Source organism: Mastacembelus armatus, chromosome 1 (assembly GCF_900324485.2).
Source record: "Mastacembelus armatus chromosome 1, fMasArm1.2, whole genome shotgun sequence".
Classification (NCBI taxonomy): domain Eukaryota; kingdom Metazoa; phylum Chordata; class Actinopteri; order Synbranchiformes; family Mastacembelidae; genus Mastacembelus; species Mastacembelus armatus.
In genome coordinates, this window is record NC_046633.1 from 10,394,739 (window position 1) to 10,404,864 (window position 10,126).

At 40.8% G+C, this 10,126-nt stretch overlaps 1 protein-coding gene across 3 annotated transcripts; it reads left to right on the top strand.

The window, feature by feature from the left end:
* Positions 1-739: 739 nt before the first annotated feature.
* On the top strand, positions 740-10,099 carry ncapg (non-SMC condensin I complex, subunit G). 3 transcript variants are annotated; one of them, XM_026303071.1, is made up of 22 exons: positions 740-804; positions 1,093-1,205; positions 1,553-1,792; positions 1,986-2,214; positions 2,497-2,642; positions 2,778-2,862; positions 3,283-3,475; positions 3,560-3,709; positions 4,521-4,661; positions 5,190-5,313; positions 5,685-5,774; positions 6,148-6,336; positions 6,460-6,570; positions 6,892-7,011; positions 7,197-7,433; positions 7,538-7,719; positions 7,883-8,048; positions 8,301-8,468; positions 8,829-8,952; positions 9,214-9,261; positions 9,397-9,466; positions 9,628-10,099. In XM_026303071.1, the coding sequence occupies exons 2-22, from the start codon at positions 1,098-1,100 to the stop codon at positions 9,749-9,751; spliced, it is 3,045 nt and encodes a 1,014-aa protein (XP_026158856.1). In that variant the 5' UTR covers positions 740-804; positions 1,093-1,097; the 3' UTR covers positions 9,752-10,099. The 3 variants fall into 3 exon arrangements, with proteins under 3 accessions (XP_026158856.1, XP_026158858.1, XP_026158857.1); XM_026303073.1 differs by having other exon boundaries at positions 745-804; positions 1,098-1,205; XM_026303072.1 differs by having other exon boundaries at positions 748-804; positions 963-1,205.
* The last annotated feature ends 27 nt before the right edge of the window (positions 10,100-10,126 follow it).

Below are 10,126 nucleotides of genomic sequence, written 5' to 3' on the forward strand. Positions count from 1 at the left end.
GTTTTTTTCACATATTTTTGTTTATGACATAGGATAATAGGTGTATGGACTAATGGAAAGACTTTTATCCCCTCTACATCTACGAGTATAAATATTTAATATGATAATACACCTCTCAGATAATCCACCGTCCACACGCATGCAGGTTTAAAGCAGAAAGATGGACTAAGCTTCATATCAAATGGATTTCCAGAAGCAGATGGCTATTGTTGTTGCCATACAAGGAGGAGCACTGTCCGCTTGCAGAGATGCTTGCTCCTGCTCTTCCCACGGTGAGCTGTATGCAGATGCCCTGCAGCAGCCTGCTTGAACTGTTGTAAACTAAATGTTTCATAATGCGGCTGCTGTCAGACTGTCTGCATACAAATAAGTATGACAACTAATTTATCAAATAATTTGAATCTCAGCTGTTATATTAAACAATAATTATTTGTTAAAAATTCACATCAATACTATATGGGTTCATGTGAATTAGTGCCAGTTTCCAATGAAGATGGAGAATGACAGCATATGTTCCTATTTTAGAAGCTAAAATGATTGATCAGTTATCAAAACAAGAACTTACGTTGCTAATTCAATGTATTAATCCAGAATTATTTCAACTCAACTACTTTTGTATAGGCCTACACTATTGAGCCTAACAGATGGAGGAGCCTGCCAGTCAAAGCTCAGGACTATAATCAAACAAAACCCGCCCCCCAAAAAAACGTCATTACGTAATTACGCATCTAAGCTCTCGCGAGTACACACGATAGTTGAATTTGAAAACAGGCGGCAGTGTAGCGACAAAAACCCGAAGTAAAGGTAACGTTTAAAACTCAACAATACATTATTACAATTTATTATTCTGTATTTTAAGATATTTGTTTAGTATTAACATAAAGGATGGTATGAAATGCCCCTAGGGAACGTTATCTCAAAAGACTTAGCTACGTTATGTTGTTTTCCTGCTCTTCTTTCAGAGGGAGTTGGGCTGAACCAGGCGGGGCTTTCAGCTAATGAGGCACTAGAGACAAACAGACTCCTGTTAGTGTGATTTAGCACCTAAAGACTTTTCTGTGTTTTACTGTTGGTGTTAATGTTTCTGTGAAGGAAAGATGACGGCAGACAATGAAGTAGGCATTAAAGAGGCTTTTCAGCGCGCTCAGAGAGGCCACAACAACAAGGCCAAGCTGGTAATAGGCCTGAGGAGCCGCTACAACAACGTAGGTTCCGTGTGCTGACATGTCAAGCTGTTATTTACTCTCTGCTTTGTGTATCTCTGGCAGTCAACATATACCGTCTTGCTCACAGTCTAGGTCCATGTATATGAATGCCTAACAATTTAGTCTAAGTTTCCTGTTTGGCTTTTATTTGCAGTATAAACCTGTAACGTTACTTAAATGGCTTAACTTGCACACTACGTTGTAGCTGTAAGCCGTCAGCAAGTGTTTATTAATATACAGTATAACTTAGAACATCTCCTATGAAGAGATATTTTATGTTATTTATTTAGATATTTATTATATATTTATATCATGTCATTAATGACATCCTCCATCACCTCCTTCAGCTTGAGGACAAGACATTGTTCCATGAGGAGTTTGTCCACTACCTGAAGTATGCCATGATTGTTTACAAGCGTGAACCTACAGTTGAAAATGTCATTGAGTTCGTTGCGAGGTTTGCTACAAGTTTCCAGTCTCCACCTAAAACGGAGGAGGAGGAGGAGGAGGAAGAGGAAGAAGATGATGATGATGCTGCTCAAGATGATCATCCATTTCTGAGTTTCATTTTCAACTTCCTGTTGGAGGTATAAACATAGTTAGACCAGCATTTTCATGCAAATTGTAAATATTAAAACACTGTTTGTTCTTTGTGTATTACACAAAGTCAGTTTTGTAGCAAATGTTTATCATTTACACAAGTTTTTGCTGTCTGGCTCTATCGCCCCAATCTTCTGTCCTGCTCCTCTTTCTGCATGTTCAACCTTCCTGTCATTTCAGTCTCACAAAGCCAATAGCCATGCAGTGCGTTTCCGTACGTGCCAGCTGATCAACAAGTTGCTGGGCAGTATGGCAGAGAATGCCCAGATAGATGACGATCTTTTTGATCGCATTCACCAAGCTATGCTGGTCCGTGTCACTGACAAGTTCCCAAACGTGAGGATTCAGGCTGCTTTGGCCATGACCCGCCTGCAGCAGCCAAAAGATCCTGACTGTCCCACTATCAATGGTTTGTTTGTTTTTTTTTCCCCTGCCTGCTTTCTCTTCCATTTGACAGACTGCATGCCACTGAAAACACAGAAAATATAAGGTCACCTAGCATATGTGGGATTATTGTTTAAAACTTAATGTTTCAGCTTAGATGTCTTGATCAAGTATAGTGTCATTGTTGATTGTGTTGTATTATTTTCTTAATCTAGTCATTTATTTAAAGTATTCTTTGTTTTGTATGATTTGATTTGAATGTTTATATATTGTTCTTTTGGTCTCATGAGTTCTTTTCTGTTTTCAGCATATTTGCTGATTCTGGAAAACGATTCGAATGCTGAGGTGCGACGTGCAGTTCTCTCCTGCATAGCGATGTGCCCTTGGACCCTCCCCAAAGTACTCAAACGCACCCGGGACATCAAAGAAAATGTCCGCAAGTTAGCCTACCAGGTAGTCATGAATGCAGTCAGTAGATCTAGCGGTTTAAATGTATGCACACACAGGTACATCAAGAGATAACATAATAATATTATTATCTTGATCTGTGTTAAATGTTAACATTAGATTTATTGTTTTCTGTTTAAGGTTCTGGCTGACAAGGTCCACATTAAAGCTTTGACTATTGAACAGAGAGTTAATCTTCTGCAACAGGGTCTCCGTGACACTTCAGGTAACAGTGAATCTTGTACTTCTGTATGTTGGATGTTACATTTACACTGACCACGTTTTCAATCACATACTCATAATTACAGTACCTAAAACTACACTTAAAGCTGTAGGTAACCACTATTTAAAATATTGCTTACTGTGCCAGTTGTTTTTTAGATTAATCATCCAGTTTGTGAAATTTAAAAAAATGTCCCAAACTATTTTTCCATAGCCCACACTCTTTGAATGCCTTTGGCCAACCCACAGTGTGAAGTTGTGGAACAATTTGATTAGTTGACATTTTTTCTTGAAAAACTGACAAGAAATTCAGTAGTAGAAACTGTAGAAATTGCTGTTTCATTTCCTCTCAGTTAGCTCATTGTTTCACCTTTAAATTCTTTTATGCCCAGTTAATATGTCGGATGGTCTGCGTGTCTTGCAGTGGCAGTAAGGGAGGTTGTTTGCTCTCGTCTGCTGCCGTCCTGGCTACATCGGCTGGATAACAATGTCATTGAGCTGCTTCATAGGCTGGATGTAGAGAATTGTGACAAAATAGCTCTGGATGCACTGAAAGCCATCTTCAAAGGCGCATCTAGCGAGGAGCTGCTGGAGAACAGAGTCCAGCTCGACAACAGGTATACTCGCACACTTCAAACTCTCTCTCTGACTCTCACATGAGAATAAAATGCCGAAGATTAGAATTTGTGTGTTTTTAACAGAAAGCTGATTCCAGTGGACTCTCTCACCTCTGAGAATGTGCTTTACTGGAGAGCGCTGTGTGAGTTTTTCAAGGCTATAGGAGATGAAGGTGATGAAATGCTGGAGCAAGTGTTGCCAGATGCTGCCACCTATGCTGCCTACCTCTATGGGTAAGATAGGAGGCAGAAATTCACTACATTACATTTGTAGTTTTTTTGCTTTCTGTTTTTTATTGCAGAATGCATAGTGATCCAGACATTTGTTCCTGGTTAGGTTAGTTAACATAAGTGTGACATTAATATAAAAAACAACTATTCCTGCCAAACAAGCAAACAACTTCCAGTGATGCTCAGTGCCCTTGTCAGTGTGTTATTCATTTACAAAATCTGGAAACATTGGGATTTGTGGGCATTGTCACTGACATATCTTCTATCTTTCAAGTCAGCATTTACCAAACTACATAACGAATACAATTTTATACTCAATTAAAATGATTACATCTGGCATAATTCATAGAACGCTTCCCACACTCATTCATACTTTTAAATCCCGGTAGTGTCTGTGCATCGTTGTGGGAGCACTCTGCTATTTTATCAACTGCTTAATGCATTTGATGCTGTGGTGCGATATGCTACTTGAATAAATCTGCTGTAATTGAGTGACATTCATCTGCTGATAAAAGTCATTTATTAATTTACTTTAAATAAGTGACTGTTGCAGGTTTGTAAGACTGAGTGATGGCTGATATAGCAGATGCTTGTAGGGAATGCTGGTGCAGTGTTTAGCTGCCTACAGTGCTGTAATATTACGCTTTAGATGGTTGTTAATTGTTCTGAGTTGCACCACTGTGACAGTCCACAGAGAGAAACCTGAATTTTGGCTTTGCTTTCACTAAATGTGTAGCTGGATAATCTCTAATCTTCCTGCTCTCTGAGAGCTGTTACCTCTTAGTTGTCTGACCCGTGACTGTGACTGTTTCAGATATCTAAAGACAGTGCCAGAGCTGTCAGAAGAGCAGAGATCTGACATTAACCAGGTGGAGCTGGTCATAACCAAGCGGTTTATCTCCCAACAGCTCATCCATCTAATTGGGTGTCTGGACACTAACGAGGAGGGCGGCAGGTAAGATTAGTAGTGCAGTGTTGATAAATTGATAAATGTATATTTTTTGTGTGTGTGTGTTTGCTCATATCTGATGTTGATCTTGATTAGATACAGTATGACCAGTGTAGGGCTACATCTATCAATTATTGTCATTGTTGAGTAGTCTGCTAGTTTTTCTTTACTCTACTTTTCTTTAATGGATTGTTTTGGCAACAAAAATATGGAAAAATACCCAGAATTTTCCATAGCTTAGTGTTACATCTTCATGAGTGTTCTTTTGTCCAAGCCAACAATCCAAAACTGGATTATATTCCATTTACTACACATTGTAGTAAGGAGGCAAAACTTCATGCTGAAAAAAACTGAAATCAGAAAATAGTTGGAAAAATGGAATTACTACTGAAATGACCAATTCATTATATTCAATCAGGAATTCAGTACATTTGGTTGATTATCCAGTCCTCAAGCAACTACTTTTTAGGGCAAAGACTTGACATCAGCTGGGTGAGGTACTTGTGTTCAGACTTATGTTGTGTGTCTTTATAGGAAGCGCTTATTGGCTGTTCTGCAGGAGATGTTGACTCTGCCACAGACCCCATTCTCCCTCATCTCCCTGCTCACTGAGAAACTCCTCACCCTCGTCCCTGATGACCACAGACGCATACAGACTGTGTGTTTTACTTTTAATCACCAAGTTTTTCCTTGTCGTACATTGTCTTTGTGTAATTCAAAGTAATTCTTTTCCATGCACACAAAGAAGAAAACATATATTAATACCCTTCATTAGTTGATTTGACAGATCAATTAGGCAGAAATGAAAATGTTAAAGCTGAAAATTATCAGTGTTTCCAGATGGATGCCTTTTGTTTTTTGTGTGTGTGTGTGTGTGTGTTGATGTTGATGTTGATGAATGTACTAATTAAACTATCCTCTGCTAGTAAAGGTCTTTTCATTAGGGATGTGACAGAATTAAACAGATTTTCCATTCAGTAGAGCATCATTACCACTGATGTGTGACTAGGCTTGCACTGTGTCACACAGGTGGCGGAAATCATCTCAGATGTGAGGGCGCCCATCATGGAAGCCAGTCAGCCAGTGGATAAGAACGAGAGCCGTCGGCAGCAGATCCAGGTGGGCTACACTGGCAACTGAAAACACCCAGAGGCGGTTAGGTTCTATAAACCCTTCCAGAAATGCTTCAAATTATGTCATTCTTGGAGGCCAAATAGCTGCAAAGGAAGTTAATCCTAGTCCAGGTGTTTACCTTTCTATCCATTCTTTGTGCCTGCTTTCTCTCTTCACCTCACCTTGTTTCAGTGGGTAAAGACAAATTAGCCTCTAGTGGGTTATAATGTGGCCCAGAGCCTCAGATGTTGTTTTTGCCTGTTAGAGGGGGTGCAGTCTCAACAGTTAAGAATCCTCTGGAGTGTTTCACCTGAAGAATGACACTCCCCTCTTCTGTTTACGTTTCCACTGCTCTTTTTTTCCCCTGCCTCCCATCCAGCTAGCAGAGGTGAAGGTGCGTATCTTGGAGGCAAAACAAACCCTGGAGGACTGTGTCACTGCACAGGAATTCAGCCGTGCAGCAGAGCTCAAGGACACCATCGCAGAGCTCGAGAACCACAGAAACCAGATCATCCAGGAAATCGCTGAATGGAACCAGCCGGCTGAAAAGGAGGTCCGCACGGAGAAGGTACAGAACCATCCAGGAAGTGCTGCCTCTGTGTCTTTACGTGTCATTTAATGAAAGTCGTAAAAAGATCTCCTGGAATAAATAGGAAAGGTCTTAATTGTGTTTCTCTTTTCTGTATTTCAGAGTGACCCAGAGACTCTTCAGCGGTGTCTAACAATATGTGCTCAACTGCTGAAGGAGATGAACATCAAGACAAGAATTAATCCTACTATAAGCGCCTTAATGTCCTCTCTGGTATAAATCCACACATTACATTTTTCACTAATGGTTATACAAGAGTGCCCATATTCAGTGTCACACAGCAGCTAAAATATGTTTTATTATTCGCATATACATTATGAGGAGTGCTTGCCCTTAAACCCTCACTTAGAATCAACTCCTCATTTCTCTAGGAAGTGGCAGTAAAAGTATATACATTTGCTATGGTCCTAAAACATTCTGCTTTTAACACTATATCATTCCAGTTGTGTTTGCTTCCTACCCTTAGAGAACTATAGGAAGCAAAGTCATTACAAGATGGTTGGTGTAACTCTTTGTTCCATCCCTCGCTCTCAGATCCTGCCCAGTATAGCAAACGCTCATCCTGAAGTCCGCAATGTGGCTGTGCTGTGTCTGGGAACATGTGCTCTGCACAGCAAGGAGCTGGCCAAAACCCACATGGTCCTGCTGCTTCAGGTAATGTTACAGAACTACTTATAATGCATTTGCACATATTTATAAAGATGCTACAAGTAGAACAGTTAGTTCTCACTAAGTACATATAAAACAATTCACAGAGAGACCCCAGCGATAGCCATCTGTATTTTTAGGTGAATTTTCTGTTGCCACTAGTAAATTTGCCTGTGTGCGCATGCTTACAGATTGCCCAGCTGGATGAGGTAAAGATCCGTATCAGTGCTCTGCTGGCCATCATCGACCTGCTTCTGCTGTTCAGCTTCCAGCTGCTGTCTGAAACAGCTGCCACTCAGACAGCCCCGCCCTCCCAGTCACCAGATAGACAGGAGGATGATGCACCTCTGGCTGAAGTCAAAAGAGATGTATCAGAGGACACAGCACAGAGCATCCTTGTCATGCTGTCAGAGTTCCTGGACAGTGAGGTGGGCTTCACGGTCAATTTAGTTACATGCACAGAAGTTTGAATTTACTTTTCTTGGCTGAAAACAGTTTTATTGAATGATCTGTGTGTGTTCAACATTCTCAGGTGTCTGAGTTGCGCACAGCAGCAGCGGAGGGCCTGGCCAAACTTATGTACAACGGCCGCATCTCCAGCACCAAGATGTTCTCCCGTCTGGTGTTGCTATGGTACAATCCTGTCACTGAGGACGACACCCGCCTTCGCCACTGTCTCGGGGTCTTCTTCCAGCTCTATGCCCGCGAGAGCAGGTCACACATGTTGTTTTACACAAGCATGTTGTTCATAAAGTGAAGATAAGTGTGAATGTGTATTGCCCAACTTCTTTTTATTATATTGGTGCCCAGGTGAAATCAGTAATGTAGTTGTGCAACACACACTAATATGGAGATGGTATTTGTGTGCATGTGTCAGGGTCCACCAAGAAGTTATAGAGGAGAGTTTCCTGCCCACTGTTCGGACTGTGATGAATGCACCAGTCACCTCTCCTCTAGCTGAGGTGGATATTAACAATGTGGTCGAGCTGTTTGTGGAGCTGACTCGGCCAAGCGCACTTATTAAACCCTCAACTAACACAGAGGTAAGAAACACCCAGAGACAAATATGTTTATTAATAGCCTTTATAGGCTCACCGAGTTCTTAATATTGCTTCATCTTCACAAATAGATATTCATTTCTTTAACTCAGATCAAGTCTGCAAATTCTTCCCTTGAATGGTTCAGTTTATGTTAGGCCAGGCAGAGCTTAAATTTGTTATTTACTAAAGGATTCATTGCATGATAGCTTAATGGGGCAAAAACCAATCCCATCTTTTGGATACATATGTTTGTAGTCGGCGTACGTCCATGACTATTTGGCAGTGCGGATGTGTGGGGAGATGCTGAAGGACCTTACAGCCCCTGAGGTTCGTCTCTATACCAAGACTCTAAGCAACCTGGAGCTCAGTGCAGATGACACCATCAGGAAAGACCTGCACACTCTGTTGCAGCAGCTTGTACAGGTATACACAAACATACAGTTTCATATGTCTGCCTGCATGGGGCTTGTGATAACCCTTTTTATTGTTTTTACACAGGAACACAATGAAAAATTGGCTTCAGGATTTGCTAGTGTTTTGCTCAATAGTCTTAACACCAGAAACTATTCAGTTTGAAATCATAGACAATGAGACAAAATAAACTTTACTGATCCCCAAAGGGAAATTCAGGTAATTTGTTCAAAACTGTATTCATTTATTCAATGTCTGGTGTTTCTGTTTGAACACTGTCTCAGTACACTTTAAATAGTTTCATTTTTTGACAAACTACTCGACTAATTCTTGAAAGGCATAATGTTTAATTTCTCTATTTATTTTGGATAGTTGGTGAAGGACCGTTTCTGTGTCCGTGCTCTGGAGAAGGTGATGAATCAGCTCATGGACACAAAAGAACAGTCTGAGCTCCTCAGCGCCAGCGCTTTACAACCACTCGATGTCAATGCAGATGGTACACACGCAAACGCAGTATACACTCGTATAAAACCTGACATCCCCCTGAGCATCCGTAACAAATGTTACCTCTCAGTACCTGTCTAACCTGATTTACATTACACGTTTGTGACAACTCCTGTAGAAGGCTTGTCTTATTAGCTGATTGTTGGTAAGCGGATTAACATATAGCAGGCTTCATCGTATTCTCTGTCAGGACAAGTAGGAAAGAGAGCAACTACAAAAATCTGAATTTCCTGTCTGCCATTTTATTCCACAGAGGCTGCAACTGAAGATCTATCTAAATCTGCGAAGAGAGCTAAAAGAGGTAACGCAGGTTCTGTATGCTCATCCCAAACTGGAGCTGTTCATAGTGCCTGTGTATTTTTAGAGCTGTTCTCATGCACCTGAGTGAAGGCACTGACTCAGCACCGTGAGGTAACCTGAGTATTTATGGGCACAGGTCAGAGGAAAGTCGTCACAGCTAAAGGAGGCAGAAAACCAAGCAGGAGAACAGAGTCTTCAGAAGAGAGGCAAGTGTTTTTACTTATTCCTGTCAAAGCAAAGGAAACATGATGGCTTTGCTATTTATTCCTATGTGCATGATTTGACCTCTGTCTCTATATCTGCACATTCTAATTTAGCATATTTAACTTGCTTTGTTGTAACTTGTTCCTTTTGGCTTTGGTTGCAGTGATGGAGAAAATGTTCCAGAGCCTGTTGTCGTGCGCCCATCGCGGAGGGCAAAAACTGCAGCTCTCGAGAAGACGAAACTGGATCTCAGCACCCTCATCAACCAAGAGGCCAATGTGTCATAGAGTGAACTGTTTACGAGTCCTCCAGTTCAGTAATTCACAGAAATGATTATAATCTGGAAATGTTTTTGACCTATAATAAAAATTGACACCAGGAAACTTGACATAGATCGCTCGCCACAGAATCACCTTTTTAATTCTGTATGTTTTTACTTAGATTTAGATTAACCCAAAGAGCTTCAGGTTTGGACATACTGGTTAGACAATATTGACATTTATGGATTTACCAATGTAAAACGAACGGGCCTGGAGTTACCAATTTTAGCACCTGCATAACAAGAGTACACAACGTTAGAGGTGACCAGTAGGGATTTAAGTGCTGACCATGACAATAAAGTGGAATTGTATGGATTGTGGTTTTTACATTTTATTCCTCTA